General features: G+C 35.0%; 1 protein-coding gene across 2 annotated transcripts in view; it reads left to right on the forward strand.

Moving 5' to 3' along the window:
• The first annotated feature begins 899 nt into the window (after positions 1-899).
• Positions 900-18,794, forward strand: part of DNAJC10 (DnaJ heat shock protein family (Hsp40) member C10) — a 48,124-nt gene continuing 30,229 nt past the window's right edge. Inside the window, exons 1-10 of one of the 2 annotated variants that reach the window (XM_019752849.2) lie at positions 900-1,324; positions 2,797-3,137; positions 4,524-4,689; positions 6,479-6,529; positions 11,396-11,478; positions 11,696-11,827; positions 12,609-12,702; positions 14,182-14,259; positions 15,917-15,960; positions 16,648-16,785. In XM_019752849.2, the coding sequence (XP_019608408.2) occupies positions 2,934-3,137; positions 4,524-4,689; positions 6,479-6,529; positions 11,396-11,478; positions 11,696-11,827; positions 12,609-12,702; positions 14,182-14,259; positions 15,917-15,960; positions 16,648-16,785 (990 nt within the window). In that variant the 5' untranslated portion in view covers positions 900-1,324; positions 2,797-2,933. The remainder of the gene's footprint in view (positions 1,325-2,796; positions 3,138-4,523; positions 4,690-6,478; positions 6,530-11,395; positions 11,479-11,695; positions 11,828-12,608; positions 12,703-14,181; positions 14,260-15,916; positions 15,961-16,647; positions 16,786-18,794) is intronic. The other variant, XM_019752850.2, reaches the window with a different exon arrangement.

An 18,794-nucleotide genomic window follows, 5' to 3' on the forward strand; every position in this document is an offset into this window, starting at 1 on the left:
TATTATATTGGAATTGGAAGTTTTGGTGTAAGCGCTTAGTTTTATATATGTAAATGTGAATGTGTGTGTGCGTATTTCCTTTCTAACCACTGAAAAGGCCTAGAAGTAACAGCATCCCTAAAGCACAGAACATGTGCAGCACCTAGATCTTGCTATCTAAATACCATTCTCCAAAAGATCCAGGGCTTCTTATAGAAATGACTGAATCAGGGCTGAGATGGGAAAAGTTGTGGGGACAGAGTCCCAGAGCAGTTTCCAGGCTCTCGGCCTCAGGTGGAAAGGTGCTGGCTCGGCGAGTAGATGGGCATCAACTGTGACTAGTTGGCCATCAGCTATAACGAGTTAGCCATTAGCCACTGATAGAACTGCCATGGCTAAGCTAGCACGCACAGACTGCAATTAGCACAGCGGATTAGGCAGATTGCAGTTAACAAGTGGGGTTGGTTGGCAGAGAAGTGGAGGGTAGGTTGCGGATCCTGCAACTCTTGCTTCCTATGTCTCCAACCCAGCCACCAGCGTGGATATAATGGTATGACTCCCCTATCTGTGGCTCTGTGGGTGTTCCTTTTTGGCCTCACCAAATCCTACATTCTTATGCAGGGAGCAGGAGCAGGCACCCCACGTGACAAAAGTACTACCTCTTCAACCTTCTAGTCTGACACTGAAATCAATATCACTTAATTCAAGCTTTCCTTTTTCCACAAAATTTCCCCTTTCTGTCCCAGGCACCAACCAACCAGAAAAATCCTGTAGAGCCCTCCCTTCCCTCTAAGAACCCGAGTCACAGGAAAATCGCAAGCCTAAACCCGCCCTCCGGGTTTCCCCGTCACCATAGCAACGAGAGCAGGAAGGGGCGGGCCTCGTCGTCCTGCCTTCCGCCCGGGGCTTACCCCCGCTCCAGAAGTGTAAGGCGTGGACTTTGCTGTTAAAGCATGTCCCTCAGGTCCGGGTTGAAACCGGAGCCGGATTTCGCGGGGACGGCCACGTCAACCTAAACCTACACCATCTTCCCCACCCCGCTGCTCCCGCAAGGCCTGCGGCCGTTCCTCCCAGGTTGTGCCATCCACGCCTTTCCCACAGTGCCCCGCGCCAGACCCCGCCCCTGCTCGCCCTGGAGACCGGCGTGCGAGGACCCGACCGGAGGTGGCCGCACTCCCTGCTGCGGGTGCTGCTCATCCTCCCCTCTTCCCGGGTGCGGCGGCCCGGCGGTCTGAGAGTGCGTGCTTCCCTCCCGCACGCACAGCTTGCGCTCGGCGGGGTAGGGTACACCGCCGGGGATTGAGGATGGGGGAGTAGCTGCAGGAGGCGATTCCGCAACACCAAGGTGGGCTTGGGCCGGGGCTCTAATGGAGCCGGCGACGTCCCTGGGCCCTCCGAAAAGGGAGGGCCGAACTACCATGCGCCTGAATTGGCCCTCTTCTGCGCTCTGCGGCTGGTTTACTGTGTCCTGGCTCCCCGTCTTCCTCCCTGTTAACTTGTACCACCCTGTCTCCGGCCAGCGGTTCCCCCGATTCTTGCCCCAGTTTCTCATTTTAGCCTCAGTTGCTCGGGCTTCTTGTTCCCTTTTCCGGCCTGAAACTTCACACACCGACAGCACTTGACCATCTCTTTCATCCAATGTGTCCACCTTTACTCTCTCCCCGCTTCCCATTCTAGAGCGATGGCTGCAGGAAGGCGTTCGTATTGCCTTTACCTGCAGCGTCTTTCCACCTGCCCACGCAGCTCAGCACAGAGCAAGTCAGTCACACCCACGCTGAGAACAACTGCAAGGCAGAGAACACCACTTGTCCCAAAGTGGTGTTTGAGAATATGTTCTCTTTTTCCCCAATCATTGTTTTCTAGTCTGGATATTAATATCCATCACTATATTTTACAAAGGTGTTGTTTTGTTTTGTTTTGGTGGCATGAAGAAGGGATTAGAAATGAGCCAAAGACCGCAGATAGGGAGAAAAAAAATTAGACATTTAGAATTAAATGAAAAAAGAAGAAACAGGATGCTAGGAAGGTTAGATTTTTCAGAGCATTGAGATCTTTGGAAGTATGCAAGTTTAAATGTCATCAGATAAAGTGGAGCTTATTTTTCCCCTACATAGTTGAGCATGTCTAAATAACTGACTCCGTTTTTCTATTTTTATTTATACCAAACGTAAGCTTTGCAATAAAATTACACTGTTAACTTGCAGTTATTCTGGTAGTGTCTGCTTAGATTTAATGTAATCAATCACCTGAGAAAACTCGGGGGAAAATGGCCTATGTAAGTTGTCTACTGCAACAATATAAATTCACTGTCATTTTTGGAAGGATTATATGAAAAATAACCTTTGGAACGATGCTGTGCTTCCCTCTAGTCCTTTCAAAGGATATTTCCTAAAGTGAAATCGGATTAAAATGGAAACCGGATAGCCTTAAAGTGGTGAAGAAGTAGCCCAAAAGGAAGGGAGCGGTATTACAGAAACATAATGCTTAAACTGGGTAGAAAAAGGAAGGAAACCCCTCCCTTGTGTTCTGGTGCTGATCAGAACAAATTGCTGACTTTGTTTTTAAAGTGTTATAGCTAGCTATAATACAACCACACACTCACTACCTTTTGCTTGCTACCTTGAGTGATTTCCCAAGTCTGGATACCTGGATATGGAAGAAGTAAGTGAAAGGGGCCCTCAAAAAATAGAGCCTGAAGCACTCACCCTGATTTGACATTTGGTGGAGATTGTACTGCTGACCGTGTTATTTAATAAATAGTGTTATTACTGGATTTGTGATTTTTGAAATGTACTTTACCTGGTTTTCTCTCTTTAGATTAACACTTGGGAGAAAGTTTCGTGTTCAAGTCACCATTGGAGTAATGTGGACAGAAGTTCTCAAAGTTGCATATTACATCAACTGGAACCCGTCGTGTATCTTAATGTTCACTTAGATCTCGTATAAGAAAAAGAATGGGTGTCTGGTTAAATAAAGATGACTATGTCAGAGACTTGAAAAGGGTCATTCTTTGTTTTCTAATAGTGTCTATGGCCATTTTTGTCGGCACAGATCAGGATTTTTACAGTTTACTTGGCGTAGCCAAAACTGCAAGCAGTAGAGAAATTAGACAAGCTTTCAAGAAGTTGGCATTGAAGCTTCATCCTGATAAAAATCCGGTAGGTAAAAATTTATTTTTAAACATATCTGATTAATGTATTATAGTAACTTTTCATATGTTTCAGTTATTTTAAAGTTAAGTGCTCAAAATGTTTAAGAACAATAACATCAAAAATCATAATTCAACTTCTGTACTAAAAACAGAAGAGCAAAAGGTTCTGGTTTAGAACAGTATATGAATGAACGTCAGTACCAAAAATTCAATTCCCTCTTAATTTGAAAACTAATTTCCAACAGTTCTGTTACAGATGTTAGTCCCAAAGTAGACAACTACTTCGTGTCTTAAGTAGTTGAAGTAGTTTTCTTAGTAAAGTAATTTGAGATCAAGTATTTGGAACAGTAACAAAAATTATTTCCTTAGATCTTAGTATGGCTTGCTACAAATGGCAGTAATAGCATGCTAATAATAGCGTGCTTCAATTTTCACCCATGCACAAGTCTAAGACCAGGGTCAAGAAATATTATAAACTTGAGTGTGGCCAAATGCAGTTACTTCCAATCATAAATATTATGTACACAATAATAAAAATTTTCAAAACTAAATTAGTTTTGTTTCTTACAGTATTTTTATAATTTATCTAATTTTTTCATATTGAGATTTGATACTTGTCAAGGAGAAAGATATGGTTATAATTTTCTATTTTCTAGGTAGAATTTTTAAAATAGGATTATTTTATTTTGGATGCATAAAGCTGAGCACTAGTATCAAAATTTTTCTAAGAGTCTTAATAGTTGATCTTTCCCTGAAATCTACATTCTATTGTTTTTAGGGTTTTTATTTTTTCTTTAAATTTTAGAATGTGATTTTTTTAAGTTTCCGTATGAAAGATGTAGACCTTGTACAACTAGGTGTTATTTAGATGAAAGCATTCTTCAAAAAACCAATTCTTTTAAACAGTAATAAGTATTTCCAATCCAGTTTTGGTTATTAGTATGATACTAGTTCTTATGTAATTATCTGATGGATTGAGACACACACTTTTTTTAGTTAATATGTTAGTTTTGCCTCAGCTAGAAAAATAACATACAAATTTCTTTGTATTTGTTTTAGGGGTAACAAATAATATTTAACAATATTAAGGTTTTCCAATTACTAGTTTTTTCTCAGTTGTATTTCTTAGAAGGACTTATGTTGTATGACCATGTTTGTCACCCTTTTGTGTCATCAATTCTCATTCCTCTTTCACTTTTCTTATTTTTTTTAAGATTGTAGTTCTTTAAAACTCCTTTTTTATTTCAACCCATGATAACCCACTTCATATTTTACTACTGCTCCTTACCGTGATTCTCCTAGAATATCAGGAATAAATTAAATCTACATATAGGTTCTAAAGAGACTTGATTGTGTATCTGAAACAGATGTTATATCTAATGTTTTTTAATAGAATAACCCAAATGCACATAGTGAATTTTTAAAAATAAATAGAGCATATGAAGTACTCAAAGATGAAGATCTGCGGAAAAAGTATGACAAATATGGAGAAAAGGGACTTGCAGATAATCAAGAAGGAGGCCAGTATGAAAGCTGGAATTATTATCGTTATGATTTTGGTAAGATATGATATTCCTTATGAAATTCTTGTTTTTTATTTGGGTAAATTTAGAAAATTAATTGGGTTTTACCACTTAGCTTATGTAGTTAATATGTGTCACCTTGACTCTTTAACATGGGAGTGGAATTCAAAAGGAAAGTCAGGTGGTATGTAGATATTATCTGCACAGATGTGAAGGTGTTTTTGTTATAATCTTGTTAAATACTTTCAAAATTTAATTTAGAAATATTTAATTAAAAAATATTTGCAGTAGAAGTTAAATATTAAAGCCTTTCGATATATTTAGAGCATCATGTTTTCCAAGAAAGGCTAAAATTTAATCCTTTAAGTTTAATAGCGGTCACTTCAGTAGAAATGCCATCCTTAAATGGTTTAAGGTATTGACAGGAATAAGAAATGAGGCAAAAACAGGAGTAAACTAAACCAAGGGAGGGGTAAAGTAAACACATGTACCTAGGTAAAAGGGAGCATTCAGGTACCTACTATTTTTCTTAAGTCATTAATTAACCTTAAATACAAGATAACAACTGAAGTATGCTTTTATATTAGACTGAATAAAATATTTTCAATTTATAACTGAAGTTATTTGTTTCTCAAGACTGACTTGCTTTTCAAAGTAGTATTTTCAAGTATATTCACTACAGCTTGATAGTCTGTATCAGGTGTCAGCAATCTACATTTCACAGGTTAAATCTAGCCTGCCATCTGTTTTTTTGTAAAAAAGTTTTGTTGGATACAGGCACACCTTATCTCATTTTATTGCACTTCACAGATAGGGTTGTTTTTTTTTACAAATTGGAGGCAAAACCTCCACCAGCAAAAAGATTACAACTTGCTGTATTACAATACTGGCTTTATTGTGATGGTCTGAAACCAGACTCACAGTATATCTGAGGTATGCCCATAGAGTTATGTTAATCTATTTACATATTGTTTGTGGCTTCTTTCACACTTTAGGAGCTAAGTTAAGTAGTTGTGACAGAAACCATATGTCCCACAATACCTGAAATATTTACAAACTGGCCTCCGCAGAAAAAGTTTGCTGACCCCTGGTCTGTATCTATCATTAATATTATTTGGGTATTTTATATAGTAATGAGAGAGAAATTGTCTCACATTGATTTTCATTATTATGGTAAATAAAATTTATATTTACGTAATAAGTTTGTCTCTACCTCTGCAAATATTCTAGGATTTGTAGCCATAGAAAATAATTTTGAATAATACAATTTACTAAAAACATAACTGAAAAGTGAATGAGGTTTGTAGTCTAGTTGTGTAATGTACCAGTGCTAGTTTCCTGGTTTGGATATTTTACTGAAACTATATAGCATGTCACCATTAGGGGACACTGGGTAAAAGGTACATGGGAATCTGTACTATTTTTACAACTTCCTGTGTAATTCTATAATTATTTCAAAATAAAAAGGTTTTAAAAAATTAATAGAAATTTTCGTGGAGATGAAATTATGTGAACATTAGGAACCCCACAAATACACACACCTATGATGGTCCGTATAGAAAATAAAAATCTTTTGATTACTCTTTAAATATATCACCAATGGTTTTATGTACTGTTACCTTTATTCTTATTTTATTCTTTGTTGCATATTTTTCAACTATGAGGTGTAGTATAGTAATCTGATTTTTGATGATTAAAACAGGAGTGAGTAACCTATTTTTAGGTAAATTATTTTTATGATAATAATTTTTATGATTATTTTTAAGGTAATTTAGTTTTATGATAAAGTTTTAATTTTATAATTTTTACATACTTTTAAAATTAGGTATTTATGATGATGATCCTGAAATCATAACATTGGATAGAAGAGAATTTGGTAAGTCTGTGGGCATACAATTTTCCAATACTAATCCGATACCAATCTCTTATATAAAACACTTGAGGACAGATGTATTTAAAATTTAGAAATTTTTTGGATTTTTGCAAAGTTATATGGTATATATTATATATTAAATATTGTTCTACAACCATAATTAAGATTTTCACAGTTTCTTTTATCATCAACTTTCCTTCCATTGTCTTAATGAGCTTTTATGATCCTCCTGACCACAATTATGCCTCACATTTTGCAGATGAGGAAATGAAATCTTGGAAGGGCTAAGCAACATCCTCAGCATTCTATGCATGTGTGTTTGTGTGTGACTAAGAAGTTTGAAATTATAATGAACCAATATTTATTTTTTCTATATATTTCCCACATTATTAAAAAAAATTTACATTTAAGAGTATATTAAATGAAAAAAAGCCTAATACAAAATTATATATGCAGTATAATACAAACTTTGCAAAAGGAATACAAATAAACACATAGAGGATAAAAGCTGGATGAGAAGAAAATAAAATATCACCACAGACAAAAAATAAAGTTCTTAGCACAATGTGGGGCAGTATAATATTTAAAACATTAGAATTTCTGCAGCAAAATATATAAGTATACATACTAAATTAAAGCAGTTATAATTATATATAGCCCCATATCAGTTCAGGCTAGGTTTACATGCCAGGTTAGCTGGCTGCAAACTTAAAAAATTTCTTCCAGTCTCAGAATTTTTGGATTTTAGAGTTTTAGATAAGTATGTGGTTATTTTAGAAGTAAATTTTACCTGTGATTTGTATGAAATTGGATATAAAATAGAATTCTGCATTTCCCACTGCATTCTAGAAAACTTTAAATATTGGATTAGATTCTTACACTTTCAAACTTTGTATAATAAAATAGATTTATTCTTCCTTTTCTACTTCAAACCAACATATTTTACCGCAGATCAAATTTCAGTTTTATTTTGCACCGTTACAATCTCATTTAATTTAGAAAACTAAAATAGCACAGTAACTACGAAACATATATATATAACTTATATATTATCTTTATAAAAGATGTATTACAATCACTTGATTTTACAGTTCCTCCTAAGCAAGAATTACATTTTATTCTTATTTTCTTTATGTTGGTGAGCTCAGGCCTACAAGTAGCTATTTAGTACATTACTTTGTTAAAAGTCTTGTATGTGAACACTTGAATAAGTTCTAAGGCAAATGAATCGAAAACCTATCTTCCCTACAAAGGAAGTGGAAGAAAATTGAATTCATTTTTATTGTGGGTACCCAGAACTGATATCCTAGTCACAAGCTGGCAGAATCATGACTTTTCTGCATGTAGTTATATGAACCTATTGCTTTTCTTGTAGTTATTATTGTCTCTTATCTCCTAGATTGTCAGTGTTTTGTGGTCCAATGGGGCAGAAAACTTTATAATTAGAGATAGAATTGGAGGAACTGAACAAAACCTGCAAGCTCACTAACAAATGAGTTGACCCAGAATGAAAGACTTTCCTGATGGTTATATTACACATAGATTCACTTTTTCCAATATGTCACTTTAAAGAAGACGTTAAGAACTGCTGATAGTGCACATAGGACCCCAAAATAATAGTTAAAAATAAATTACAGCCACAAACCCTTAGAGATAATTTTTCAGAAATAATACCGATAAGCTCATTGCAAAGCTGCCCCCCTTCCATTAGATCTCTAATTCTAGTCTACATATTACGAGGCTAAGACAAGGTGATCCTGAAGTTTTAGTTAAAGAAACCAAGGGAAGATAGCAAGCATGGATAGTAGTATTATGTTGTATTTACGTAAATGTCACATTAGCCTATTTTGTGTTTGTGGGTCTCTTTCCATTACCAATTGTTTCTATTGGTTTGAGTTGCTTAGTCTTGTCTCTTATATAACTAATTATGTAAATAATGGTGGAGTTAAAGTTATGTATGTGCTCTTCCTCCAGAGAGGACTTGCGCTTTCATCTGGCCAGGGTCACTAACAATCTCAGATCAGCTTTACCAAACAGATTGAAATGATTCAAAAGCTGAGCTTTGGACTTCAAGAAGACTGGTCACTTTCAGTTTACAGGACGCTTCCTTATATGTACCCTGAACTCCACTTTTCTCTCTCTAGCTTGAATTTCTTGAAAGCTTTGCTCAGTTTCTTACCTGTGAACTACCTCTTCTAGAGGTGACAAACGTTGGCCCTCTGATTTCCACCTCCACCCACATCTTGGCCCCCTAATTCTTCACTGCATTGGTAACTTGGATGCTTTCAACAGAAAACCTGTTGAAAATTAAATCTGTTGAACAAAATCTATATTTTATTCAGTTCTGTAGTTGTAGTGGGAGAGTTAGTGCAAATTATATAGTTCACTTTTATCAGGAGTGCTACTCTAGAGTGTTCAACTACAGTACGGAAGAGAAAATGTGATTAATAAACTCCACTTTGAAAGCTTTAGAAATGTTCTCATTGAACTTCTGGTCCAGATGGCATAGTAGATAAACGCTGTGCCCTCCTCCCATGACCATATCAAAATTACAATTAAATTATAGAACAACCACCCTTGAGAACCACCTGAAGACTAACTGAACAGATCTCCTGTATCTAAGGATATAAAGAAAAAGCCACATTGTCTGGTAGGAGAGGTGGAGATGCAAAACAGGCTAGTCCCCCCCGCCCATGTGGCAGTTAAGAATCAGGAGGGACATTTCAGCTTCAGAGGTCCCCATTGAGGAGTGAGGGGTTCCCACACTGGGCTCCCCGGCCCAGGGTTGGCAGTTACAAAATAGAGGGATGTAAAGTACAGCTTAGGGAAGACAGTCAATAACATTGTAATAGCTACATATGTTGTCAGGTCGGTGTGAGACTTATCTGACAGATCACTTTGTAATGTATATAAACGTCTAACCACTGTGCTGTACACCTGAAACTAATATGTTGGACATCAATTGTACTTGAAAACATTTTTTTAAATTTTTTAATGTTCTCATACTTCCCATTAGACATGGTGCATATTATTTTTGTATGTCAGAAAAGTATATGCATATTTGTATGCATACATACATACATATACATATATATACACACACGTATATAAAAGTATATAATCAGTCATTATAAACCAGTTCTAGATAGTATCTGCAAAACAGAACATCTCGCACCTAAACTAATCATTCTGAATAGTACCCACATAATACAGGCATCCTTTTGAAGACAAGCTCAAGAAGTTAAAGAGGAATTCAAAGCACTTCTGCCATTTTTTAAAAAGCTATTAGCTATAGTTCCATAGATATTAACAGACATCAGCTGTAGTTGTGTAGTTTAGAGGCAATATTTGCATTTTGAAATATATTGTGTTCTGGGTTACTGAATATGTAAAAACATCCCATTGAGCTTTGATAATACAGTGTTAAAAACATTTTTAACCTTATTCAACAACAGTGGAAACTGGGCAAATATGTTAGAACTGCTGTATGAAAACAAAGTACCAAGATAGGAGACATTTGTACTGCAGATAAGGTTTTATGCTGAATTTAGATGCCATTCAGATTTGTTGTGCATCGTATTTTTATTTATGACTTAAAAACAGTAATACTTGTCTAATTATTGCTCTTTCTATATGTAAATAACCACCTCATTACTTGTTTATAGCTAATGAAATAGCCCATTTCTATTAAAGTTTGCACTAAGTCTATTAAGATTTTACCTAAATTAGTACCAGTTGGTGGACTAAGTCAACATGGCAATCATTTTTACCAACTAGATAGAGTGGTCTGTTTGTCAGACTTTCTAAACGCTGCCAAAAAACAGCTGATAAAATCCTAAATTACACACTTTGTCTGTAATGTATGGTTAACTGTTCTTCTCATAGATTTGTGTGTATAATTGAAATGCAGATGAACATTAAGCCCTGCATATGTTACTGATTAATCTGAATCAGTTACACATATTTAGAGTAGTATGTGTGTTTTGACGTCTTAATGTAATTTACTCATATAACTTATGAAAATATTTTTTAAAAATTGATGTGATTTTGGTATGGAATTATATGGAAACCCTTTAACCAAAAGCAAATTGTCTTCACTTTTTTACCTTATATGTTAGAGCACATATAGTGTTAAGGTTTTTAAATGAATAAATTTCATGGATTTATATTAGGTCATCCTATAGAGATTATAATGTATTGTTGACTGGACATTATGTGCTATTCAGATCTATTATTTTAGTAGATATGTATTTATGTTTTGACTCATTAAAAAAACCTTGATCTAATACTTTTCAAATAATAGTTTTCCAAGGCAAATATCTTAAGGGCAAATATTAAATTTAATCCTCAAGAGTCCTTATTATATCATGTAATTCTCTTATTTCATTCTTTCAGAACTTGAAGTAGCTGTCAGAATTGATTGACCACATTTAACCTATACTCTATAGAAGAGCTTAAATCTCAGTCTCTCTCTCTCTCTCTCTCTCTCTCTCTCTCTCTCTCTCCACCCTTCCCCCTTTGCCCCTCCTCCTCCTCCCTTTCATTTCTCTCATCCACACAAACTGTTACATGAGGTTTGACTGTTGCTTCCTTTTTACAAGTTTCATGGTGACATATATCAAGCAGTTCAAGGCTGCTGCTTATTCAAGTATGAGTTTAGAAGAGTTTTTTTAAGATATTAGTTTGACAGTTGAAATAATGTTTTCTTCATATAGAAAAACTGTACAGAAAATGATAAAGGCAGTATGAAAGATGTATGACTAACAGTATTTTTTTCATTCTGACCTCAACAGAAATTTTTTTAACTAAAATATGCAAAAATCTTTTAGTAAATCATTTTGAGTTGTTTCCATTTTTATGTACTTTTAGATGCTGCTGTTAATTCTGGAGAACTGTGGTTTGTGAACTTTTACTCTCCAGGGTGCTCACACTGCCATGACTTAGCTCCCACGGTATGTATGTTTCACATCCTGATTAATCAGTTATTTGAGTTTGTTTGAACATACTAGAATGTTTTCTATTAATAGTAATTATAACTACCACAAATATATAATTTCACATATGGTTTTATTTGCTAAAAATATCCTCTTAAGAATTTATAGCTTGAAGAGTGTTCAAGGGAAGAAAAATGATCTTATCAGAGAAATACTTAACGTTTTTTCCTCATAGTGGAGAGACTTTGCTAAAGAAGTGGATGGATTACTTCGAATTGGAGCCGTTAACTGTGGTGATGATAGAATGCTTTGCCGAATGAAAGGAGTCAATAGTTATCCCAGCCTCTTCATTTTTAGGTCTGGAATGGTAAGGGATCAAGTTAGCATTTTTTAAGCTTATGGAACTTTATAACAAGGAAAATACTAAAGAAAACAATATGTGAATTCGTAGAATGTTTCGATTCTTAAATCTTATTTTAGGTGCTATCTAATTAGGCTCTAGTCATAATAAACATTTTGGATTATATTATGAATACATAATGATACCATTACAGTTGACCCTTGAATAATAACGTATGGGTTAGAGGTGCCAACTCCCTGTACAATTGAAAAAACACGTCTTAAGTAGGCCCTCTACATACATGGATTCCCAACCTCCAGTTGGTCCTTCAACAACATGGGTTTGAACTGCAGGCAGTTGAAAAAATCCCAGTGTAAGTGGGCCAGCACAGTTCAAACCCACATTGTTAAAGGGTCTATACTGTGCTTTATTTCAAAATTAAATGTTTGTCAATTTCAGTTGCTGTCTTACAATATAACCAATATGCATATTTGCTTTATAGTATATGAAGTATTTTACAGGTATTGTCTCATTGAATATAAAGTTCTGATATCCCTTCTTTCCAGTTTTAAGTGATACAACTGAAACTAAAATTATTATAAATAGTATTATTAAAATGTCTTCCATGAAATCTATACAATCCAGAGTCTCAGCATATCATTTGGAAATAACACTGTACATTTGAGAGACTGTTCTTATTGTATTAGTGAAAATAATGTAGTATCAAAATTATTTGTTATTATTTCTAGTGGATTTTAAAAAGAAAAAGTAAAAGATGTTTCTCTCTTTATAAAAAAAAAAAACATAGGCTGCAGTGAAATACCATGGTGACAGATCAAAGGAAAGTTTAGTGAGTTTCGCCATGCAGCATGTTAGAAGTACAGTGACAGAATTATGGACAGGTAATTTTATTTTCTTAATTTGCTTTATTTTCAAGGATACTGTGAAATTGGTATTTTAAATTTTTCAGTGGCAGTATTAATATTTTGATCATAGTAGAGTATTTTTCCCATGCTGCTTAGGAGGAAATTGTGCCGTTTGTTCTGACCTCCACTAAACAGCAGGCATTTAACAAATGAATTATATGTGTAAACAAACTAAAACAATTAAGATGTGGGGAATGGATATGAGATAGGACTAGATGAAAAAGCAACTTTCAAAGTACAACTAAATGTTTAGTAAACCAAGTGCTTTATTGCTTTAATAAGTACACTATATCAGGGAGTAAATTCATGCCTATCTTGTTTAATTTTAAAGTTTAAAAATGTTAATCTTAGGCTTTTAATTCAAGTGACTCTAGGTGGGTTATTTAACTACTCTATACTACCCGTGAAATGATTGTATTCACATCAAAGTGGTGCTGCTGTCATTCATTGAATACCAGTTATGTCTCTAAAGCCGTGTTAAATGATAAGGCTGCAGTAATAAAATACATACTTCATGCCTTCAGGGACCTCATTATTTTAGGAAGACGTTCATAAACCATTAAAATTAAAAGTAGTGGGGTGACTGGTTAGCTCAGTTGGTTAGAGCTTGGTGCTAATAACACCAAGGTTACTGGTTTGATCCCTGCATGGGCCACTGTGAGCTGCGTCCTCCTTAAAAAAAAAAGAAAGAAAAGAAAAAGAAAACTAAACGTACTGTGTTTCCCCGAAAATAAGACCTAGCCTGACAATCAGCTCTAATGCATGTTTTGGAGCAAAAATTAATACAAGACCTGGTCTTATTATAAGACCCGGTCTTTAATATAATATATCATATCATACCATACCATGTCTTATATTAATGTTTTCTCCAAAAGACACATTAGAGCTGATTGTCCAGCTAGGTCTTATTTTCAGGGAAACACGGTAGTAACTCTTATGCTAGAGGTAAACTTAGGGAAGGATGAAGTCTATGGAAGAACTCAGGAAAAAGAAAAAAAGGTTAGAAAATACTTCTTGAACGAGGTCAGACCCAATCTATCATGAAAGTGAAGAGGAAGCATTAAAAGATTACTGTGTATTTGGGAAACTGGCAATACTTCATGAATCTAACAGAAAGATGAATATTGCAGTGGAGTGTCATGGGGAAAATTATAGTTGGCTGAATGGGTAGACAAAGTTCAGATCACAAACAGCTTTACTTAGCAGTTTTTGAGTTTCTTAATGAAATAATGAATTTAGATTTTATATGATGAAGAAATTGAGAGCCAGTTAAGGAATTTGACATACTAAGAGGATTTTTAGGAAATTCTAAATATTAAAGTAGATTGGAAGAGGGTGAGATTAGAAGGGAAAAAAAAACGTTTAGAAAACTTTTTATTATCTAGTAATAACTGGTCAAAAATTTGCTTTATTTTATTCATTTATTTATTTTATTGTTTTGGGTTTTTTTAAAAGGAAATTTTGTGAACGCCATACAAACTGCTTTTGCTGCTGGTATTGGCTGGCTGATCACTTTTTGTTCCAAAGGAGGAGGTAATTTTATTATTTTGTTATGATAGACTATGACATTTATTTTTTTTCAACTTTATTGAGACATAATTGACATAACATTGTCACTTTAAGGTGTACAACATGTTGATTTGATACACTTACAAAATGATTATCACCATAGCATTAGCTTACCTCCATCCTGTCAAATACCATTTCTTTTTCATGTTGAGAACATTTAAGATGTTCTCTTTGCAGCTTTTAAGTATATAATATACTTTTATTAGCTATAATCACTGTATGCTGTACATTAGATCCCCAGAACTTGTTAATCTTATAACTGGAAGTGTGTACTCTTAGACTAGGTGACAATCTTAAGTATGCTACTATAATTGATTATTCGGTACTTCAAACTACAATTTATACCCAAGATTGTAGTTTTTTATTTAATGAATATTTACCTTTTTTGTTATTTTACACATCAGAGGTTTTAAAATTATTACTTTCTTAAAGTATCATTTATAGTTTCTGTTCGGTGAGCAAGTTTTTCAGCTTAATCATACTCATATCTCACTTTCAGATAGCCACAGATGTACTTGGCAGTTTGCAAAAATAGTTGTTGACAGATATGATCCTCCCAAAATAATAATTTTTTGGAGTTACTGACTTTGCATCATACATACATATCAAAAATGTATACATGTTTTTGCCTCAAATTATGTATTTGAAGATGACAACTTTCTGTTTCTAGGAATCTTTCCCTAGTAGATTAAATTGAAAATTCAATACCCTACATACGAAACCACAAACTGAAAACTGTATTCAAGCAATGAGATGGTTAAAAAATTGGTCCCAGTATTACAGAATATCCTAATTCATTAATACATTTTCATACGTTTAATCCCAGCATGGATTTCCCCCCATACTTCACCTCTCAGGCTTTTTGCTGATACGTTGAAAAGGTACTTCCTTGAAACTAAAATCAACCACCCACCCTACCCTATCAGGCCTATGTTAGGAAGGTATTGCCTTACAACAAAAATCACCCTTAAACCTAGTCTATCCTTGAGGAGTTTGTCATTTTGGCCTAATGCACAGATTGTTGTCCATTCCACACATGAGGAAAACTTTTAAAAATTTCTGATGTTCTTTTACTTTTATCCCAAGTAGATTGATTTTACCTATCTCTATAGGCTCTGTGATGCTCAGCTCTCTTTCTTCTAAATCTATCGCATTTTGTCCTAACATTCATATTTACAGAACTTTCATAAAAATAGTGACAACGATATTTTAAGACTGTATTTCAGTTTAAAGATTCTTTGCATATCTTTATCAAATAGGTTCATTACATCTAATTTCCCCCAAATCATGAGATCTCTTAGATAAAGGGAATTATTGGTAAGAGGAAAGATTGGAGAGTAAGGTCCTAATGGGAACTTGAGAGAAAATTACTCCTATTTTCTTTAGCTAGAAATCCTAGGAAATAAGGGGAGGGCATAAAAGAACGAGCGCGAGAGAGTGAATGTATGCGTTTGTGAGTTCAGTGGGACTTTGACCTCAGCATCTACTGAGTAAATAAAGGTTTCAATATTTATCAGTAGAGCTCAATTGCCTAAAATCAACATGGTAGTTTGGGAGAAAGGCAAATGAAAGTGTAGACTTAATAAAACTGAAATTGCTTCCTTGTTTTTTTTTCCTCTAGATTGTTTGACTTCACAGACACGTCTCAGGCTTAGTGGCATGTTGGTAAGCATCAATTACATTGCCGTGTTAAAAAACACATTTAAAAACTGATTCCAGATATTTTCTTTGGTAGTTTCTTGAACACTTAACTCACTTATTTATAATCTTTTTTGTTTTTTGAGAAATGTATTCATGAGTTTCTAACTAGCTGTGTTAAATACATTTTGACACGTGATGCTTTTGCTGTCATTCACTTCTAAGTATTCTGTAATTTAATTATGAAATGCTCTTTAACCAGAATTATATATGTGTTTTTTTATTTCCAAACTTTATTTTTGATTGTTTTGTTTTGTTATTCTAGCTCTCATCATATTACGGTTTGGTAACAGTTTTTATTGTTGATACTTTAACATTGTTGAAGCTCCCTTTGTGGGTTGGGAATTTGCCAGTTACAAAAATTATCAAAGTTCTAGGTGTGCTCAAAAATAATATATTTTGTATGTACAGTGTTATAATTAATAAATTTGAAACAAAATTAAGAAAATAAATGTTCTGTGTATGGTTAATGCAATTTTTATGTCTACAGATCAGATTTATTAATCATGTTATTCAAATCTGCATCATTTCTGAATGTTTTTAAAAAACAGTTTAATTTACAATAGAAAAGTTGTTGTGTTGCTAAATAAAGCTAAACCCCTTTACCTTTTTCTTCCACTTGCAACACGATCTATTTTTTTGTTTCCATTTTAGGATGGTCTTGTTAATGTAGGATGGATGGACTGTGCCACCCAGGACAACCTTTGTACAAGTCTGGATATTACAACAAGTACTACTGCCTATTTTCCTCCTGGAGCCACTTTAAATAATAAAGAAAAAAGCAATATTTTGGTATGAATCATTTTAATTTCTTTAAATGCACACACGCATTCACATACAAATACATTGTTTTTTAAACAGTGAACAAGAAGATGAATCAGTTTACATCATCGGAATGTGGAATATTTAATTATTTAGGACAAATATTTAATCTCTGGGATTCTATTTAATACATACTTCAGCTTGTAAAGTCTGCTATACGAATTATTTTTAAACTGGCATAAACTATTATACTTTTAAACCCCAAACGTATGGAATACATTCTTAGGTTAACACGTTGCGTACGGAACACGAGAATCTTCACGAGGGATTTAAACCCTGCCGTACGCAACGTGTTAAGTGAATTTTCATTTATTTGTATATTTTCTAATGTTAAAATATAGATCATTGGTAGGTATGGTTGAAGCCCAGTATCTATTTTTTCATACTACCCTGTTAGATTCTGGTACAAACTCAGTTTGGTGATCTACTGGTGTGTTTTATCTCCCTAATTTTATGAATAAGGAAACTGAGGTTCAAGCTAGTTGTCAAGGCATTGAGATGAATAATGGGATATAAGACAGGTCTCTAGGGAACCCCAAAAGAAAAGACTAATAAAGGACAAACTTTCTTTAGTTTTCTGTATTTTAATTCGGGTTGTTGTTGTTGTTTTAGTGTTGAGAAAGATACATATTCATTACAGAAATTCATATATGGTATAGAAATGTTTAAAGAAAGATGCACAATTTACTAAAATCAGATCACCAACAGACCAGCACCATCAAATTTTGGTAAATACCCTTCTACTTCTCTACTTAGGTATACATCCAATTATCACTTTGTGCTACACTCTCCAGTATGATCTGTGGCCTAGGTCTCTGCCCTCTACTCCAGGCGTGTACATATCCTACTGCCTGTTCATTTCCACTGGGATATCAATTAATTTCTCAAACTTAGATTCTGTGACTAGACTCCTGATAATCCCTCATAAATCTGCTCTATCCACAGCTTTCCCCATCTCAGCTGATGAAAGCTCCATCCTTTATCATTCAAGCCATACACTGCGGAGTCATTCTTGATTCCTCTGTTTCTCATACCCTATAATCAATTCATCACGAAAATCTGTGGCTATCTTTAAAAATCTTTCCATAATCCACCTCCAGTGTTGTCAGAGCACTTATCACCTTATAACTACACTGTAGTTTACTTATTTACTCCTTCATTATTTTTCTCCTGACATAAATTTTAAGTTTGGATTTTTCTCTACTACCGTGTTTCCCCGAAAATAAGACCTTGCTGGACCATCAGCTCTAATGCATCTTTTGGAGCAAAAATTAATATAAAACCCAGTCTTATTTTACTATAAGACCGAGTGTTATATAACATAACATAACAATATAAATACCAGGTCTTATATTAATTTTTTTTTAAGATTTTTTTTTTATTGGGGAGGGGGGTACAGGACTTTATTGGGGAACAGTGTACTTCCAGGACATTTTTCCAAGTCAAGTTGTTGTCCTTTCAATCTTAGTTGTGGAGGGTGCCGTTCAGCCTCAAATTGTTGTCCTTTCAGTCTTAGTTGTGGAGGGCGCAGTTCAGCTCCAGGTCCAGTTGCTGTTGCTAGTTGCAGGGGGCACAGCCCACCATCCCTTGTGGGAGTCGAACCAGCAACCTTGTGGTTGACAGGATGCGCTCCAACCAACTGAGCCATCTGGGAGCGCAGAGGCAGCTCAGCTCAAGGTGCCGTTTCCAATCTTAGTTGCAGGGGGCGCTGCCCACCATCCCTTGCGGAACTCGAATTGAACTGACAACCTTGTGGTTGAGAGCCCAATGGCCCATGTGGGAATTGAACCGGCAGCCTTAGGAGTTAGGAGCATGGAGGTCTAACCGCCTGAGCCACCAGGCTGGCCCCTATATTAATTTTTGCTCCAAAAGATGCATTAGAGCTGATGGTCCAGCTAGGTCTTACTTTTGTGGAAACGTGGTATATCCCGAAGGTCTAGAAGAGTATCTGGCTCATAAGTACTGCATATAGTATATAA

This window comes from Rhinolophus sinicus, linkage group LG01 (genome assembly GCF_036562045.2).
Source record: "Rhinolophus sinicus isolate RSC01 linkage group LG01, ASM3656204v1, whole genome shotgun sequence".
Taxonomy (NCBI): Eukaryota; Metazoa; Chordata; class Mammalia; order Chiroptera; family Rhinolophidae; genus Rhinolophus; species Rhinolophus sinicus.